The sequence below is a fragment of the Condylura cristata genome, unplaced genomic scaffold (genome assembly GCF_000260355.1).
Source record: "Condylura cristata isolate star-nosed mole 26May11 unplaced genomic scaffold, ConCri1.0 scaffold00012, whole genome shotgun sequence".
Taxonomy (NCBI): Eukaryota; Metazoa; Chordata; class Mammalia; order Eulipotyphla; family Talpidae; genus Condylura; species Condylura cristata.
Window position 1 is genome coordinate 4,793,030 of NW_004567113.1, and position 19,811 is coordinate 4,812,840.

Consider the following 19,811-nt stretch of genomic DNA (forward strand, 5'->3'; position numbering starts at 1 on the left):
ATAGCCCAAGTAAATGAGAAATTCCCTCAGTCCCATCTCCTAACTGCTACAAAGGTCCAGATCATATTCTTTCTTCTGTTCCTATCAATGTCCACTCTGCTCTGAATCTCCACATGAATGGTAAATCGTTTCTGAAATAACCTTGGTATATGAATGTGATCATAACATCATAGTACATCCAAAAGTGATGACCAAAACACTCAGTGAGAGAAAGTAATATGACTGGAGGGTGTGGACAACCTATGTTTTTCTTTAAAGATTTATTTATTTATGCATACAGAACTGGGGTTCAGTCAGAAGGGAAGGGGTGGTGAGAGGATTCACCAGAGAAAAAATGAGGATCAGAACTGGCAGATCAAGGAATTACACTGCTGAGGGGGACAGTGGGTGGGACAGGAGAGTTCTGCCATGTCATAGCTGGGTCACCTCCCAGGGATCCAACTCCTGCTGAAGCAGCTGCGGATATCTTTGCAGTGTTGCGCTTTAACCCTTTGTACCACCAGGAAGGGCCCACAACTAACTATATTTTTTAAAGATCAATTTGAGGGCCCTCCCTGGTGGTGCAACACGTTAAAGCACAACACTAAGAAGCTCTCAGAAGCTACTGCAGCACAAGTTCAATTCCCTGCTAGGGAGGTGACAGATATGGCATGGCAGACCCCTCCTGACCACCCACTGCCCCATTCAGAATTGTACTTCCTCAGTCAGCCTGTTCTGCTCCCCACTGTCTTTGGTGAATTCTCTCACTGCCCTGTACTAGTTCTGTATGCATAAATAAATCAATCTTAAAAAATAAATAAAAACTACCACTAGTTATAAAGACAAATATTTGCAACTAGCCCCCAAAATAACATTTTATAGAAATTGTTTTAAAACATTGTTTTAATTGTAAGTTTTCTAACAGTAATATTTCATATACTTAATTGTTCCATGAGAAAATACATATTATGGTGGTCCTTTTTGCCTCTTATGGACACTCTCATTAAAAGCATTCTAACAATCTCCCAAATTATTTTTGGACTTTTTGAAAAAAGCTTTATAAGAAAAAAAATATATGCAGGCTGCTGCACCCAAGCCAAATCCCGAATTAATAAATTGGCAGGATCTGATCATGTTCAAAAACCTCCCTTAGATTCATAGCTGCCAAATTTCTACATAGATAGAGTTGGGAGATTTGGGCAAGAGCCGGGGTTTAGATTTGGCTTATTCATTTTTCAATTAAAAAATCTTTCTCTGCCAATATAGTCAATACATTCATTTTTTTTTCAAGTACTTATGATAAGAGCCTAAATTTTCATTAAAGTGATTTTCTTTTTCCTCCTAAAGCACAAGCAGTGGCAAGAAAGATTCAGGCTACTCTGTTTGACACATTTTTTCATCTACTTAATATTTCTTGTATATGTAGTTAATTTCTAGGTTTTTGTTTGTCATTGTTATCTGGCCTTTATAAATATATTCACATTTCATCGGAATGTGATTTTTATTCTATCTATCTATCTATCTATCTATCTATCTATCTATCTATCTATCTATCTATCTATCTATATCTATATATCTATATAGATATATATATTTTTTTTCAGGAGAACAAGGCAACCACACAAAAAAGAGATTGGTAAAATAAAGAACATAAACTTCTAAACAGCTGTCTCCTTGTGTAAATGGTAGAGGAGAAATTTGCTTGCTTTATTAATCATTTCATTTTAAGTCCAAGAAGCTATGAGAGACAAACAGAAAATGCCAGCAAGGATGACATGACAAAGGAGCCAATAAACTGCAGAGCGCGGAGACTGTTGAGAGAAGCTAACCGACACCGACAGCCTTCCCGGAGAGAGCAGGTAGCTTAGCCCAAGCAGGGCAAGCCAAGCCGACACCGTACTCACAGTGGAGAAGTATTTCATCAAGTATCCAAAATAACTCACAAAAGCAACAAAATATTAACTACTTAAAAATTCGCTCTTTATTGTAAGATAAATTATCATTACACTTAACATCTTAACATGTAGTATATAACTTTAAAACTGATTCTAGTGTTTTTTTATTCAGTTGATGGTGAAAGGGAAGAACAAAATAAATGTGTGTACTTTATGACAGACACCACAATGATTTGAGTACTCTAATCTTAATGTTATGACCAAGGTACTTAAACTATTTCATATAAGTGTTCATAGTAATCTCTGATTATTCTTTTTGATTTCAATGGAGTCTGTTGTGATTTCTCCTCTTTCATTTGTAATTCTATTTATGGGTGTTTCCTACCATTTTTTTCTTTGGGAGCCTGGCTAGAGGTTTGTCTATTTTGTTTATTTAAACAACAACAACAACAACTTTTGGTCTTCATCTAAGGAGGGGTTGGGTGGGGAATAAACATTGTATTAAACTGAAAAAAAAATTAAACTTTTTTTTTACTATTTTATTTTACCTTTAATTTTTAAAAATATATTCATTACATCATTCTTCATCTTTGTAGAATGCATGATTTTCCCATGAAATTCCACCATCAATTACCCTGTGTACTATCACAGGAATTCCTTGTGCTCTTCCCACCCCTGTCCTGGTCTTTCTCTCTCCTCCTCCCCTACAGAGTGTCTCTGGTCTATAGTTGCCTGATTATTTTAATTTTTGCTTTATATAGTTAGTTCTTTTTTGATTCCTTTATGTTTGTTTGTTTTCTCTACATTCCTCCTATAACTGAGCCTATTTGATATTTTTCTTTTTCTTTCTGGCTTAATTTGCTGAACATAATCTCTTTGTCCTCCATCCATATTGCTGTGAAGGACATGCATTTATCCTTTTTGATTGCTAAGTAATATTTTTTTCAATGTGTGATTGTGCATCAATCATTTATATAACTATATAATTTGGGGAGTACAACTTTGTACCTCCATGTGTACACCTGCTTCACTTTCCCGTCACCAAAACAGCAGTGTTAATATCATATGACATTTTTCCCTCCTACTTCAACCCCTATTTCCTCTGGCATACTATAATTTTTACAGAGTGTATGGATTGTTTTTGCTGAGTATGACACGTTTGTTTTCATTGGATATTATAGCTCCAAGTAAGTGAAACTATCCAAGTGGTCCACTAACTTTTTACTTTCTTCTTTAATATACATAGTATGTGTATAGATAGATAGATAGATAGATAGATAGATAGATAGATAGATAGATAACATACATATATTTAACATTTTGAGTTTAATTTTACAATTCTTCTTCTGTTCTTTCTTTTTTTTTTTTCCCTCCCCTTTGGGCTGCTTAGTACGTTGAATTGTTAAAAAAAAAAAAATATCAGTGAGGGGGAAAATCCTTCTAAAAGATATCTAATTAAGGGCCCTCCCTGGTGGTGGAACAGATTAAAGCACATCAATACAAAACTGGTCACAGCCATTTTGGTGCAAGTTCAATTCCTGGCCCTGGAGATGACACAGCAGACCTCTCCTGTCTCACATACTGCTCCCCTCAGCAGTGTACTTTGTAAATCTGACTGTTCTCTCCCCACTCTGACTCTGGTGATTCCTCTCACTACCCCTGCACCTCTGGCCTGTATCCAAGTTCTACATGCATAAATACATAATTCTTTAAAAAATAACTAAAATATATCTCATCAAACAATGAGTTGTTATATCCTTTCCATATAAAAATTTGCATGAGTGAAATACTAATCAGCAGTTACTTTTTTATAATAGTCAATTTTTCATTCTCTTTGGTTCTTTTAAATTTATTTGGTTAATAAAAACTATATATATATATATATATAATTTGACAGTGTTGTCAATGACTCATAATACAGCAGAGAGCTATAACGATTATAACTTAATAGGAAGGACTAAATGGTCTGTGTGATGACAAGGAGTTACCTTCTTGATGGTTTCCAGCATGGAACGCCCACCCTGCCAGGGCTTGGAGTTCTTCCTGATACATGACAAACTTGCCATGCTGTGCCACTTTCGGTCCTCCAACTTCTTGTGAAAGGCATTGGCAAGCAAAAGAACCGTGTCATATATGTAAAGGTTCGAAATCTGAAAATATATTAGATAGTGATCATTAGAATCATTGACACCAATCATCAAGTATAAGGGGAAAATCATCAGTTCAACTACTTTCATTCACATTGTAGATGGCTGCTTTTCTGGGGTTATTTATGAACCAGAGATTGCTTTTTTTTTGATTCTCAGGCAATTTTGCCACTGAGAATGAAATCTTGTCTGATTGTATGCCTCGATTGCTTTTCCAGTTTATGTAGGTGTGAAAGAAGATTAAAAAGAGAAGTTTCGACAGAGGCAAATCTGTTAGTGTTAGATCTTAGAAAATCACTGGCCATTCTTTCTTACAGAGATGGTAAGGATCTTAGGGTTTCAGATACAAAAGCAAATGGGACAATACATTTTCTGAATATATCAAGATTTTGCATTTTGATTATTCAGATAAAGAAAGGGCATCACAATCTTACATATGAGTATCACAGGGGTAAAAAAAAAAAGAAACAGCCATTTGTGTGTCCATTGTATTCTATAGGGGTTCAGTATTGAAAATCTGAAAGAAAGTGCATCATTCTTACAAGTTACAATGCCCAAGTTTGTATAAAACTGATATAAGTACATACATCAATTGTAATTTGTTGGCATGACAAATATATATAAATGGTTAATTATTTGTGAATACTTTCTTCTAAGTTAATCATGCTATGAGTCTTTCTATATAGATTGAAAAGTGAATTAAACTGTGGTCAAGACTGTTGCACTCTTAAAGTTAAGTCATGGTTAATTTTTAAATATTTTTTAAAAAAATACATAGGAACTTTATACACCAGAGATACTCAAGGTCAATAATAATAATTAAAAAATAATTTTCTCTAAAGGTAAAATTCAACATTCATATGAAAATAGTCAACATATATATGCCATAAAAAGTGTCTTAAAGCCTTTATATTTTTCTCTGAAATGTCTTCTTATAGATTTTTCCTGAAAAAAAAGTGAACAGTGTATTGATTTCCCTTTATTTATAATTTATCATGATGGAATGTTATAAAATTATCTGTCCACATCACAGAATACTAAGCTTCAATTTCTGAAATAATGAATTTGATGCTACAAGCAACAGTTAAAATCAAGTCAAGTGTTCTTTATGACATTACTTTTCTAAGTAGGCAAATTTTTAATCATTTCTGTTTAATAAGCATCATTTTATATGCATAATACTTATGGAAGTTACATCTTTCTTTTTAGAGACACTGAACACACTGTACACCCTATGTGAAATGCAGGTTGTGGTCTGTAAGCAAGTACTGGAGCAGGGGCTATTTCTGCTCTCAGTCTTTTGCCCCCCTCCCTTCTACATCATTACTAGAGACAAGGAAGATGGCTGAGATTTGCTGTGAATGAAAAATGAGACATGAAGTAAAAGTAGCTGGTGAATCAAAATTTAGTCTTAATTAGACAATGAGGAACTTGAAGGAAAGGCTTTCCTTAGAATGTTGAGATACGCCTTCCTAGAATATCTCACTTTGGTACATGGACTATTTTATTTTATTTTTTAAAAGATGTATTTCTTTATACATACAGAACTGGGGTACAGGCCAGAAGTGTAGGGCTGGTCAGAGGATTCACCAGTGACAGAGTGGGGAGCAGAACAGGGAGACTGAGGTAGTGTACTGCTGAGGGGAGCAGTGGGCTGGTAAGGAGAGGTCAGCTGTACTGCCTAGTGAGAGATTGGAAATGGAACTCATGCTGAAGTGGTTTTAGCTTCCTAGTGCTGTGCTTTAACTCACTGCACCACCAGGGAGAGCCTGGCACATAGATAATTTTGAATTGAGTTTGATCAAGAGATTTAAGATTTTGCCACTCCCTTCAGTACTAAAAGAAAGAATAGTGGATGCATTATAAAGACTTAGACTTTCAACAAGAAAGATGATTATTTGGCTACAGAGCATCTGATCTTTCTGTGAGTCACTCGGTGAATTTCTCTTCTTAAGCTCTGAACCTCTATCCTATTCCTTAGCTCAGCAAATAAAACCTCATTTTGTCCCACTGGCTTTAGAATTTGCAACAACATCTAGGTGGATTTGTTATAGTATATAACTAAATCTGTTTTTTTCTCCCACTAACTCTACCTGACATTTATTTGATTGCTTGACCAGTCTGAGAAGACCCAAAAACATAGGGGAAATGTCCTTTCAGTTTCCCTACAATATAAAAGAAAAAGCAATAAATAAGTGGTTGTGCAAAAAAAAAAAAAAAAAAAAAAAGAATCTACAATGATCTGACATTTTCTAACCTCTAACTCCACTGCTTTAAACTTGTTTGCTCTTGTTGCACTACGTTAATTTTGCCTCTGCTTCTGAATGATTGCTTAAAGTGCACATATATACTGTGGTAGTGTATTTTTCTATCTCAAATAGTTAACAATCACAAATAGTCAATTCATAGGTCACAAGTTACATAAAACATGCCTGGCAATGTTCTAGAATTCTGCCGGATTCCTAGGCTAACTTGGTAGTTCTCTTTTTATCAGGCATAATATTTAGTACATATCTCTACTGAAAATTAGCATAGTTTTAGAAAATTGTCTTTTATGATAGAAAATAAGTTGCTTGTAGACAGGTACCACATTGTTGATGGTTTAACTTCTCTTTCTTAATTTTTCCCCCTTATTTGCCATTTCCCTTTTATTTGTTTACTCTAGAGCTTAGAACATATATATGTATGCATGTATATATATATATGTATGCATATATATGTGTGTATATATATATATATATATATATATTTATTTATTTAATTTATTTATTTATGTAGGCAGAACTGGGATACAGACCAGAGGTGCAGGGGCCGTGAAAGGATTCACCAGAGACAGAGAGGGGAGCAGAACAGGCAAGTACACTGCTGAGGGGAGCAGTGGGTGGGGCAGGAGAGACCTACCACTCCATGTGACTCACCTCTGGGGCCTGGAATCGAACTTGCACTGAAGCGGCTGTGGTCTGCTTGGTGCTGCATCTTAACCCCTTGTGCCACCAGGGCGGGCCAGAACATATTTGGTTTTTGATAAGAAGTTGTCAAATAAAAAACACAGAGCTTGGCCCTCCCTCGTGGCGCCGTGGGTTAAAGCACAGCACTACGAAGCTCAAGTCACTTCAGCATCAGTCTGATCCCCGCCCCAGAGGTGATCCACATGGCATGGCAGACCCCTCTTGACTCACTCTCTGCTTCCCTCAACAGTGTACTTCATTGATATCCTTGTTCTGCTCCCCACTGTGTCTCTGGTGAATCCTCTCACTGCCCCTGCATCTCTAGCCTGTACCCCAGTTCTGTATGCATATATAAATAAATCTTAAAAAAAAAACAAACAAACCAAAAACAAAAAGAGAAAAATAAAAAAACATTGACAATGGATTCAAATTTAACATCAAGTCATTTTGACAGAAGTTAAGACATGAGAAACCTGGAAATCAGGGTTCCATCCACATAGGATACTTCTGTGGCAATCTTCTGTACAATGCTTGAGGCATGTACTTTGAGCATGCATGATAGCCCTAAAGACTTATGCTTAGTTCTGATATGAATAAAGTGTTTTCATTGAATGTCTGCCTTTTCTCATATGTCCAACATTCAAAACTGCAGCTCAATAGGGAGTCACCCATCCCACTCAAAATTATTTTTGTCTTAGGCAAGTGCCCCTTCTATTTTTCATGCCACACTTTACCATTCCTTTTGGTGATCTCCAAGCCTTCTTTAGGAAGTCTTTCAGGGATTCAAATTATCTTCCAGCATTAAAATGGTCACTTAGATTTCTATACAGGTTATTTTCATGTCTACTCCAGCCACAACTAATGGCTATTCACTGGATACAAACAGATGCCTTTTCTAATATATTAAAATCCATTATCTCACATTTTGACCAATCATTCCTCTTTAGATTCTGTCACACCATTTGATCTCTGACCTCTCTCAATCACCTGCACTCACCATCTCTAAATCACAATCTTCTGTTATTTAACACAATCACTTATGTCAAATAATATAACACAGTCACTTTCATTGAGTTTATCATCTGAATTATTTTCTAGGATATTCATTAGTTCAATTCTGCCTTTTATTTTTCAATATTTCTGTTTGAAGTCCAGTTATTAAAGCTGAAAAATAATAGTATATGTAGTCTGAATATTAGACAGTAGAATCATGCATTATCTATCTTGATTTTAGAAAAATGTTTTAACATAAAGGACAAGATTATGTTCAAAAGATTATGTTTGGATCTACTATGTTAGATCCAAACCTGTCTCAACAGAGACAGATACAGCTGTGAAATCATGGTTCATCCATATGAACTCCCCATAATTGATTTTAAACCTATACTTTATTTTTGTTACATTTCACCATTTAGAATTAACTATTTGTGACTATTAATACTTTGTTTCTTAATTATGTAAACAAGCACAAGTCAGTGTTCTTAGATTTATATTTCCAAATTTGGTAGGTATAATTATATCATTTGTATAATGACAGTTACATTAGATTCAAGAACAGAATATCACAGATCACCATCGACAGTCCCTTTACTGCAAGACTAAGACTATCTCTCAGTGTATTTTGAAAATTCTAGTAGTGACATGATTCTGAAACTGACAACTGATAGCTAAGTTATAGCTATCAGAAAATATTCAGAATTATGGAATAAACTTAATTAGTGGTCAAAGTACATCAATTTTTATGAAAATTTGGAGAAAAGAAAACTTTGCATCTAAGTAATTTAACATAAATTATTTGAAATACTAATTTAAAATTATTTTAAAGAGGCTCATTATGTTGTGACTTTTAAAGATAATAATGAAACCTTAACATAGTTATGACATTTTTTTAATCTGCGTCAATTTAAAATTTTAAATTCTGTGGAATACTTAGATGAAAATATTTCAGTGATGTCAAGCTAGACTTTTAAAATGTCATATTGTGGACTTCATAAGAGTTACAAGCACATAAAAAAATTCAAATGGCATTTAGAAATACCATTTTTTTTGTCTTTGAAGTTCCTTTAAACTATGCATGTGTTAATATATTCTACAGTTTATTGAGATATTATTTTTTAGTATATTAAACTGTCAGAAATTTGTTTTCCTCCTTTTTAAAGTTGAGGCAATATAATGATGTCTTGTACTTGGGTCCTCTTCCCAATTATTCTAAATTGTAATACTGTTTTCACATATGGTACGTATTTATAGTTCTAGACAATTAATTTTCAAGCATTATTTTAAAACAGTAAAGTTCAACCTTATCATACCCGATTCCTACTCCTTCTATACTAGTGGTTTACATTTTCTTAATGATATTTTTCTAACCTTTCCAATTTGAATACATTTGTTCTTAGACGGGAAAATAGGGAAAAACAATTGGAATGTTTCTATTTATTCTACATTAACAGTCAAAATAACATGAACTTCACCAGTAGCAAATGGTTTACTGCCTTTTAGCTTTATAAATTGTTAAAAATTCTATTTCTATCTAAAAGGTTTCTTTAACATATATTTATATGTTCAGCTAATCCTAGATGTTAGTCTTTCTGGCACTACTTTAAAATTCAGGAAACATTTTTTTATTTTCTCTAAATCACACTTCTCTTTTTATGTAATATAAAATAAGTACAGCTCTGGGTTGTCTGCAAAGACCTACTCAATCTTTTTCTCCTCTGTTTTATTGAATATTGTGATTTTATAGTTGGGTTTATACATTTAGAGGTCATTTGAATCATATATTTCATAGCTTATTTTTTCTAAATTACTGAAAATTGTACCATACTGAATCCTAATCTATAGTCTGTCTGTGATCGTATTTCCCTGCATTGCTTTTATGAACTCTAAATTCAGAAGAGTACTTCTCTAAAGGAATTCCCTATACCCAAATTTTTAGTAAATATCTTTATTATTGCTTTATTTACATTCGGGGTATAAACTGCTCAGCAAACTAAACTTTCATGCCAATTTCTCTGTTTTTATGGAAAAATTTTAAGTTCAAATATATCTAAGCTCTTAATTATATAAATGTAATATATTAAAGATTGTGTCATTTTTTCCCTTTTGTATATTAAATATTTAGTCTAATTCTGCAAGTATATGTTAGAGAAATCATTATGCTACATCTGCAAACCACATCAACCATAGAGAAGCTAACCATCATATAATAGTATCAATAAATATATAGAGAGATTTAATAAGATCCAACATACATTCATGAAATGAAACCCACAAAAAATGGGTAGAAAGAGATCATGTCAAAATAATGAACTCCATACATACAACGTCTACAACTAGAATAATCCTTAATATTGAACAACTGAATGTTTTCCCTCTACCATTACATACAATTTAAGGAAGCCCACTTTCATAACTATTATCCAACATATTACTAGAAGTCCTAGCTAGAACTTTTGGGAGAGAAATATATAAAAAATCCAAATTTGGATACAAGAAGCAAACTTAACATTATTTGCACATGGCATCATCATATTAATAGAAAACTCTAACGACTCCAACCAAAGGCTCTTAGAAAAATGAAAGATTAAAAATCAATAAGTGAAAATCTGCTGTATTCCTAGACATAAGCTGCAAACTAGGAGAAAAAAAAATCAATAAAACAATCATAATTACTTTTCCACCAAAAGTAAGTAAATACCTAAGAATAAAATTAACAAAAGTCCAAAGGCCTTTACAACAGAAACAATATGACATTGTAAAAAAATGAAGACACAAAGAAGTGGAAAAGTAGTCCTTGCTCATTAGTTGAAAAGTTAACATTTTTAATTTGGCCACTCACCCAAAGCAATATACAAATTTAAATCAATCACTATCAAAAGTTTCAATGTCATTCTTCAAAGAAATAGAACAAACAATACTGAAATGTATATGGAATCACATGTTATCCCAATTAGCCAAAGCAATCTTGGAAAAAATATAAGAAATACAGAAGTATGGTCCTCCCAAATTTCAAACTACTCTATAAAATAACAGTAATCAAAACTATGTTATTGAGATAAAAGTTTAGAGGTGAAACAGACACAGAGACCAGTGGAATAAGATGAGAGCCCCAAAATAACCCAGATTTATATGGATTGCTAATTTATGACAAGGGAAGAAAGATTTTAAATGGAATCACCTCTCAGCTCTGAAAAAATGTAACATATTGCCATTTTTGAGAACATGATTGAGACTGAAATAGGGTATGTTTAGTGAAATAAGTCAGAAGAAGAAAGATAAATACTGGATTAATTTACTCATATATGAAATGTATAACAATGAAAGAAATGAATAGACAAAAACAGAAACAAAGTGAATCCTAGAAATCTAACTATAGAATGAAGTTACCAGAGCAGAAATGGGAAGGTGGGTAGCAAAGTGGTTTGTCTCCTATTGTACTATACTAGAGAACTCAATGGTGTGGTGGAGACTGTGGTGTGTTAGCATACTTCTAAAGAGGTGTGGACTTATATGCTTAAGTCAGGTACAATTTTTTTTTAAGATTTACTTATTTATGGATATAAGAGTTGGGGTGGTACAGGAAGCTAAGAGGATTCACCAGCGACAGAGTGGGAAAAGAACAAGCAGACTGACTGAAATACACTGCTGAGGGGAGCAGTGTGTGGGATAGTAGAGATCTACTGCACCATGTGAGTCACTTTCCTGGTCTGGGGATGAGGGGGTGGAAACTCATGCTGCAGTAGCTACCTATGGCTTTATAGTGCTGAGACTTAACCCACTGTGCCACCAGGAGGCGCTATATACAGTTTTGTAAATTAATGTTATCCTAAAAAAAAAAAAAAAATGCCAAAAGATAAAAAAAATCTCTGAATTACAAAATAATAACAATAATATTAATAAAGGTGAGTAAAAATAGTAATACTGTTCAATTATCTTGCAAAATAAAAAAAAAAGTTTTGCAAATTCAACTTATGTATCTATCATTACTGGTAATAAATTTATTTTCCAAGGTCTACATTTCCAAACTGAACATCTCTTGAGTGCTACAGTGTTTATAATATTAAATCTATTGTGAAGAAATTGCTTTCTAAAAATATATCATGTATTTTTCTGAATTCTAAAATTCATATTGATTTTAGTCTTTATTGATGTCAGTGTTTTTATTTAAATGTTAACAGATTAACAGTGTACTCTTCTTAGAACTGTTTTATGGCAGATATTTTTTAAATAGGATATTTGAATTAATGTGTCAGATTGATTGCTTTTTTCCTGTTTATACCCTGCTGAGAGAGCTACAATGACACCTACTGTGGTTGATGTGTCTGCTTTATTTAACACCCTCTTCAAATTGACATATTGAGATCTCCAGTGTAAAGAAAAATCAACCCAGAATATCCGAGGGTTTTCCCTCAGAAAAATAGACTCTGAGTGAGTATTTAAAGGACTTTCTTCTGAGTAAGTTGCTGGGACTTGGTATTCTCTACCAAGAGAATATCTCTGCTGCTCAGAGATTTTATTTATTTATTTTCAAAATCTTTGTATTTTTCTGAATAGCAAAGATTTTTATCTTTACCCATTTGAATTGAATATGATTATGTAACAGCAGCATTTTTTTAAATCATAAGTTTTTTTTGTGAAGTTCGTCAAACTGGGAATTTTTATTTAAAAGAGAAATAGACATAGATATATTTGTTATGCCAGAAAAGTCAAATAAATATTGTTACATTAATAACTGCACCTTTGAATTAAGGAGTATCAATGACAAATATGTCACGAGAAATGTTATGCTAAGCATCAAGTAACCTTTACTTAAATTTTTAGCAAACACACAGATTTTTTGCTATAATCAGCTCTAAAGATCAAAGAGAGATTCTTAGCACTCTCCTATCACACTTTTGAAATTGCTGGAGGAGGAGAATAGTTCAGAAAATGCAAAGGTATAAAAATGTGATTCCAAAGCAACTTGAAAAGCTTTCTCTTCCACTGCCAAAAAAAGCATCCTGGAAGAAATACTCCTACACTGAAAATATACCTCCATATTCTGAGCAAATGGATCCTTTGGATCACACAATGTTGAAGATATTCGATGGTTGCCACGGAAACATCTCTGACTTATATTCTGGGGAACTGGAAATGTCTGCCGAATGATTGTTAACCTTCCAATTGACCTTCTTACAAGTTCCTGTATGTCCACATCATTTATTTCCTATAAGATAAGAAATGCAAGAATTAGAAATGCTTTAATGGAGTAACAGACGCACCAACCAATTAATGAGTTATTATCTGAAAGACTGGGGAAATCTGTGACTCTAATACTTTGCTTACTGCTTACATTCACATGAAAACCATAAATGTTCATTAAAATAATTAAGCCATTTAAAATTTTTTTTCTGAGATTTAAATTATATGCATTAATGTATAAATAATTTTGAACGGAGCAATTAACTTAGACACTTTATTAATAAGATTATAATTTAGTGGTTTCAACATTTTAGAAAAATGTGCTTTCTAAACACTGAAAAAGGTCAGAAAATAAGTTGCTATTATAATAATTATTAATGGATTTCAAGTTACTTTAAATATCTAGGGTGAAAGTTGTAATAGAAATACATTTTCTTACATGAAAAAGAAGGGCTCATAAATAAGGAAAATAGACAAAGCAATATTTTCCAATTTTTTATTAGAATGCCTGGTACTTTCTCACTAGAGAGCAGATTAAAAAGTGCTCGCTAACTATTGAATGAATAAAGGGTATAATTGTAGCCCAAACATAAAGGTCAAAAAGAAAAAAAAAATCTGTTTAACACAGCTTGGGGCAGGATGAGTGAATGAGGAAACCTAGTGTTTTTTTTATTCAAACAAATGCTATTTTCTATATTGGGATCCACCAAACTCAAAGCAACTACTTTTCTGCTTTCTTTACACCCTCTTCTCCTACCTTTAAACTTAAATTTTGATATTAGTTTCAATCATGTATATAAGATGATAGCAATTACAGTATTTTACTAACTTATTATTGTCCTAATTTGGATGAATCCAAGTAGAAATGATCAAGATTTAATTTTAAAGCAGGCTAAATCAGGGAAATTTTGGCTTCAGAATGCGCATTTAAAATAACAAAGTATTGCGATTCACCTGTTATTGACTTCTATGGATTCTTATGTCAAGAGAAAGGCTTTGACCCAAAATTAGTTTTGATAGAAACAGTATTTTTTTCAGTTTTAATTAAAATAATTATTGAAGAAATAAAATGTTTACTTCCAGATATCGATTTCTTATTGTTCATATTAATATCTTCATTTATTTTTCTCCCTTATAGCATGATTATCTTTAAATTCTAGTCTTTATTTGCAATCTTTGTGAAATAAAGGCTTTTTTTTCTGAAAATAAAATAAAATTTGCCATCAGCTGTGTCTAATGTAATATCCTAGATTTCAAGTTGATTACTCCTTAACAATGTCATCTAAATTATTTTTCTCAATTAAAAATGCCTTGTTTTTCCTTTAGCCTTTGTCACTTCAGTGGGCACTGAAAACTAGCAAGAGACAGGTTATTTTAAAATCTCCATCATTTATTCACAAAGCAGAGTTTTAAAATATCTCGTTCACTCCATTTTAAGCCTTAGCCAGAATTTTTTCAAATTAAGTTTTACTGCCACTGAATATCTTTCCTTAAAAACAAACAAACAAACAAAAATACTTACTATACAGACAGGTATACAGACAGGTATTTTTATTTAAAAAGTAGTTAAATTGTACTTTCTTTATAACATTAACTAAGATGTCTTATATATTTCATACATTTGCCTTTTAATACTAACATTTATAAGCTTTTTTATTGATCTGCAGTGTCTCTATCTGCTTCATTCATGATGAACCACAAATCAATAAAAAAAAAAACTTAACATTCATTAAAGACCTACAATATGTTAGGCAAAGTACTATGTATTCTACTTATTTTCTTACTCTTTGTTAAAAATATTGGGATTTTGATAAGCATTTTTATCACATCATAAAGAACTATGGAAGGTTTATGCCCTTTGTGAAAAATGATCTTTTACTCATAAAATGAATTTATGTCATCAACTGAGACATTTTATGAAATAATTATATGAAATAGATTATTCTCTTAATTATTTATATTGATATTCATGAATGATAGAAGCTAAAAATAAGTAAAACATTTATGGAGGGGAGACAGGGGAAAGATAGTGTCAGAGGAGGTTCCCTGTTTGACTCTAGGGCTGTTAAGTTAGAGAGTACAGAGAGACACTGGATACAAAGTATCCCACCACATGGAGTTCAAATAGCACACCTCCTAGTAAATGAAGACCAAAGCTCCATATATACAGGACAGAAAAGACACTGAAGAAATTCAACTCTATACTAGACAATGCGGGTGACAGAGCACCTGGAGAGAGCACCTGGGACTCGATCCACACTCACATGGTGATGCAGTCCCTGGAAGACCAAAGCTACACAGCAGGGACTGATCTGTGGTCAAATGCATGTGCTGTGTGCACAGGACTCCCACTGAAGAAGACAACATACACAACAGCAATGCCCCTCTGCAACCTCCCTCGGGACTTGAGTTGAGAGAGTAAAGCAGAGCTGAAAGTCTCCTCAAGTGGCACTTAATGTCTGCCCTGTTAACTGGAGAGCTATAGGTCTAGAAACACAGAGGCTGGCTATCAGTGGAATAGGCATGAGTAGCCCATGCACACCAAAGTCACCAGATGACTCCAGGTCATTTCCTTCTCCCAGAAAAGCCATACACAGACTAGTTTGACATGACATATGAAACCAGGTTCCAGAAAAGTGGAAGAACTATATTGTTAGGGCACGTGAATACAAAGCCACATAGATAGCTACATGGGAAAGCAGAAAAAATACACTAAATCCTCAAGGGAATATTCTACCACACAGAGAAAACTGACCTCCAGATTACGGAAACAACACAAGTGCCAACAATAGATTAGATCAGGTGTGACATACACACACACATATACACACACAATGGGATAGTACTCGGTTATAAAAAAAATGAACTTCTGACATTGGTAAACATATGGATGCAGTGAGGGGATTATGCTAAGAGAAACAGAAGCAGAAAGACAAATAGCAGGTGTTGCCAATTATAAGTGATGTGCACAGACAAAACAAAAAGTCATATAGAGACAAACCAATAAGAACTCCAGAAAATCTACTGTAGAACAGAGACTATAAAAAAACAGAAGGGGGAGGCTACCTGGGTCTGCTAAACCAAAATGGCCTGGGTCACCATTTTGGTTAGGTATGGTTCTGCATTCCTGTACTAGGTCAGGACTGTCATGTCAATCAGGTATAAAAGGCCAGCTCTACATGGTGCCATCCATATCAATCAAGAGCAGAAAGTTTGATCACCTTGGGAAGGAAGTATATTACCAGATATGACCAGATACATCTGGGGTGATGGTAGGGGCAGGGGGGCTGTTGACCAATGCATAAACATACTCCTGGCTTGTATATCATGAGGTATGAGAGTGCCCAGGGGAGAGAATTGTCTGATATATGACCCCAGAAGCTGATCAGAGGACCCGCCTTGATGGAAGTTTGAAACTATCTCTGGGGATCTAGTGCTTGTTTTCAGTCACAATACTGAGCCAAACAGCAGATCAGAAGTGCCGGGAGAAAGACTAATAATTCCTTAAACTATAGAAGCCAGAGCACATTTTCTAGTTTCACCCCTCTAATTTTCCCTTTGTTCTCCTACCCCACACAACTGATGTATGATCATTCTAAGAATAAAAAGTCCAGGACCTTGCTTCTCAGCAGCTTCCTGCATTGGTAGCCAACTCCAGGACTCCATTCCTTTATCAGTGTGGTGTTGCAGACACAGCAGGGAGGGAGCAGAATGAACCATGGTGGGGACACATTGATGACTTAATGGTGTTTGTGTTGTGGTACCAGCAACTGAATGGGGCGATTTTACATCTCTAAATCATATACAATGTTGTAAACTAACGTAATCTCCATGAAAAACAACAGAAATGAAAAATAACTTTATTGAAATGATTTTTCCACAACTCTGAATATACTGAAAGTAACTGAGTACTCATTATGTGGGTGTATTTTATGTTATACACATATACATTCACAAGGTGGTGATAAAAAGAAAGGGAGATTTTGGAAGCAAGAAAATGTGAGGGGGAAAAGGAGGACCTGAGGAAAAGGGAGGGAGGCAAACAGCGAGCACAAGCCAGATCAACATGAAATCAAATAGATTCCAAGTTTCACATATTACTGGATATATCGATGATAGTTCATAATTTTCAAAGGATAAGTGTTGAAAAAAGGAATAATTATACTTTGATGCACATACATGGAAACAAACTTCAAGACACCAATACACCTCTTCAATGAAAGAAATGGACAAATTGACATTTTTAGTTGGATAGTTTAACACTATAAAAATAAGGTTGTAGACCATATATGTGTCTATTGAATAGTCATAGATTTCAAGTAAAAGGAATGATACAGATTATGCTGGTGCCTATAACTGAAAGACATATAAAAAGTTATCTACAACTAGAATGAAAATGGGATGAAATATTTCAAATAAATTGGGTCAAAATATCAGAGGAGAAAAATAAATTGTTTAATGCTGAAAATAATACAAGAAACAGCATGTCAAATTGTGTTTAAAAGGTGGTGAGTGTTTAGAAGGAAATGGATGTCAATAAATGCTTTGAATGAGTACAAATAAAGTTTCAAGTCAAGTTTTTACTTCCACCATACACATAAAATAATCAAATTAATTACAGTGCAAGTAGACAGACAGAAGTCACAGTAGGTATTAAGACAGTTGGAGATTCCAGGGGATAGATATCTGATTAAATACTATTTTCTACTCTTTGCTCAAATCTCCCTAAGATTTTGGCTTCATGTGTTCAAGTACCTTAACAATTAACCCTCCAATTCATTCAGTTTTATATTTTTAACTGGGTGTCTTTTCTGCTTTTGTTTGTTTTCAAAAAAGTTGGAAGCAACTTGATTGCATTGAGAAATATATAAGTATGTAATTTCAAAATTTTATAGCCTCATGATTATTTAAGTAATGATAAAATCACTGATCTTAAGCCAAATTCTTTAAGAGGACTATTTTCAGACTACACAAAAGTAAAATACTTTTCATAAATTTCAGAAGCTGAAGTTCATCGATGTCTAAATGGCTAAACACTACATGAAGAAATGTCAATTTGAATTTATTGTTTCATGCCTGTAATTATTATTTGAAAGGAAAATAAAGTAACTTTCTGGGATGAAGAAATATGCCATTCTGAATGAAACTAACAGTCAGTTTTAAAATATTTATTTTCAGTTTTAGTTTTGACACCTGGTAGCAAAACATAGTTTGCTATTCATCTGAAAACTTTATAACTAATTTAGATTTACAGAATTTTACTTCAGCCTATTGAAAGTGTATTTCAAGATGCAAATGCAACACTGAATTCTAAATTAGTTATTAGTCTCTAAAGAAATCCCTTTAAATGAACAAAAAATTCTATAAGTAAACTTATTAATTAAGCATGAAACTATTGCATAATCTCTTAGAATCTATACTGTTCTAACACTTTGATATTTTTTAAATATTTAAGTTGTCATCATTTTTAAAACAATTGTAAACGAATAGTTCACCACCCACAAGACTCCAATCTTCCCAAACATGTAAATCTGTATAAAAATATACAGGAATTTCCTGAGTATCAAGGAAGCTTTCTTATAAAGGTATTTATCTTATTTTTATTTGAATAAGTATACTTATAAGATAAAAATTAAGATTATAATACCAAAGAGACCAAATATATTTTAATGGATATAATATTTCTGTAGTTCATTTCCTTAGGAGCAACATATACAGTCATTTTCCCAAAATATTTTACATGATAATCAAAATTTATTAAGAATTAAGTTAATATATGCAGGGAAATGTCCTTACATTGCCATGATAGTTTAATATTGAATAAACATTTAACTTAATAAAAGTCAAGAAAAAAGGAAAGTTAAAACTCCATTTGAAAATAACTCTTCTCAGAACAAATCTCCAAGGAGAATTAGATCGCTCCTTAATCCTTAAAGTATATCAGATTTAGGCCTAAATTAATAGAATTCCAGGGAAAGAAAGGCTATCGGTATCTGTTAAATGTCAATGTACAATATACATTATAACAGAGTCAAATGTCCTCCCTTCTTATCTCAATTTTTTATAATATGCCATCTAACAAAGTTTGTAGACCATAGTAAGTATTAAATGCCAGCTAGATTGGTATAAATATACATATTGAGTACAAAATAAATACGGTGTAAAACAAACAAACAAAGAAATGAATGAGTGAGAAAATTTCACCAAACCATCTCCCAAAGAATAATATCTGCTATTTTATATCCAAACATTGGCATGCTTTAGCAGCTTCACATTGCTGAAAAAAGTGAATTTTGGTAATGATACTGAGAAATGTACTGAAATACAGGTCTCCCCAATATATCCCGAATAGGCCTTTCAAGACAGTATCTTAGTATGTCCAGTACTTTCAGCTAAGCACAATAGAGGCCCTGTGAATTCACAGTAACTATTACCACTATCTTAACTGCCTAGAGAAATAAAGATTGAAGGGACTAACCTTATTTAGGGTTATCACCATACATAACTTTCTTATTAGAGAAATCTTTCTATATGGCAGGACAAATATCTAGTTACAAAGTATCTGGTTTAATTACTGAACCAGCCTCTTTTCTGGAAACCCAAGGCAACTATCATATCCCTTAATTCAGGGTAAACCCCTCAGTTTCGCCAGTCCTGCTACA

At 33.3% G+C, this 19,811-nt stretch overlaps 1 protein-coding gene across 2 annotated transcripts in view; it reads right to left on the reverse strand.

Moving 5' to 3' along the window:
• Window positions 1-19,811, reverse strand: part of GRID2 (glutamate receptor, ionotropic, delta 2) — a 1,454,036-nt gene that overhangs the window by 533,607 nt on the left and 900,618 nt on the right. For both annotated transcript variants that reach the window (XM_004681119.2, XM_004681118.2), the window contains 2 exons: window positions 13,001-13,174; window positions 3,863-4,024 (listed from right to left, as the gene is read on the reverse strand). In XM_004681119.2, the coding sequence (XP_004681176.1) occupies window positions 3,863-4,024; window positions 13,001-13,174 (336 nt within the window). The remainder of the gene's footprint in view (window positions 1-3,862; window positions 4,025-13,000; window positions 13,175-19,811) is intronic.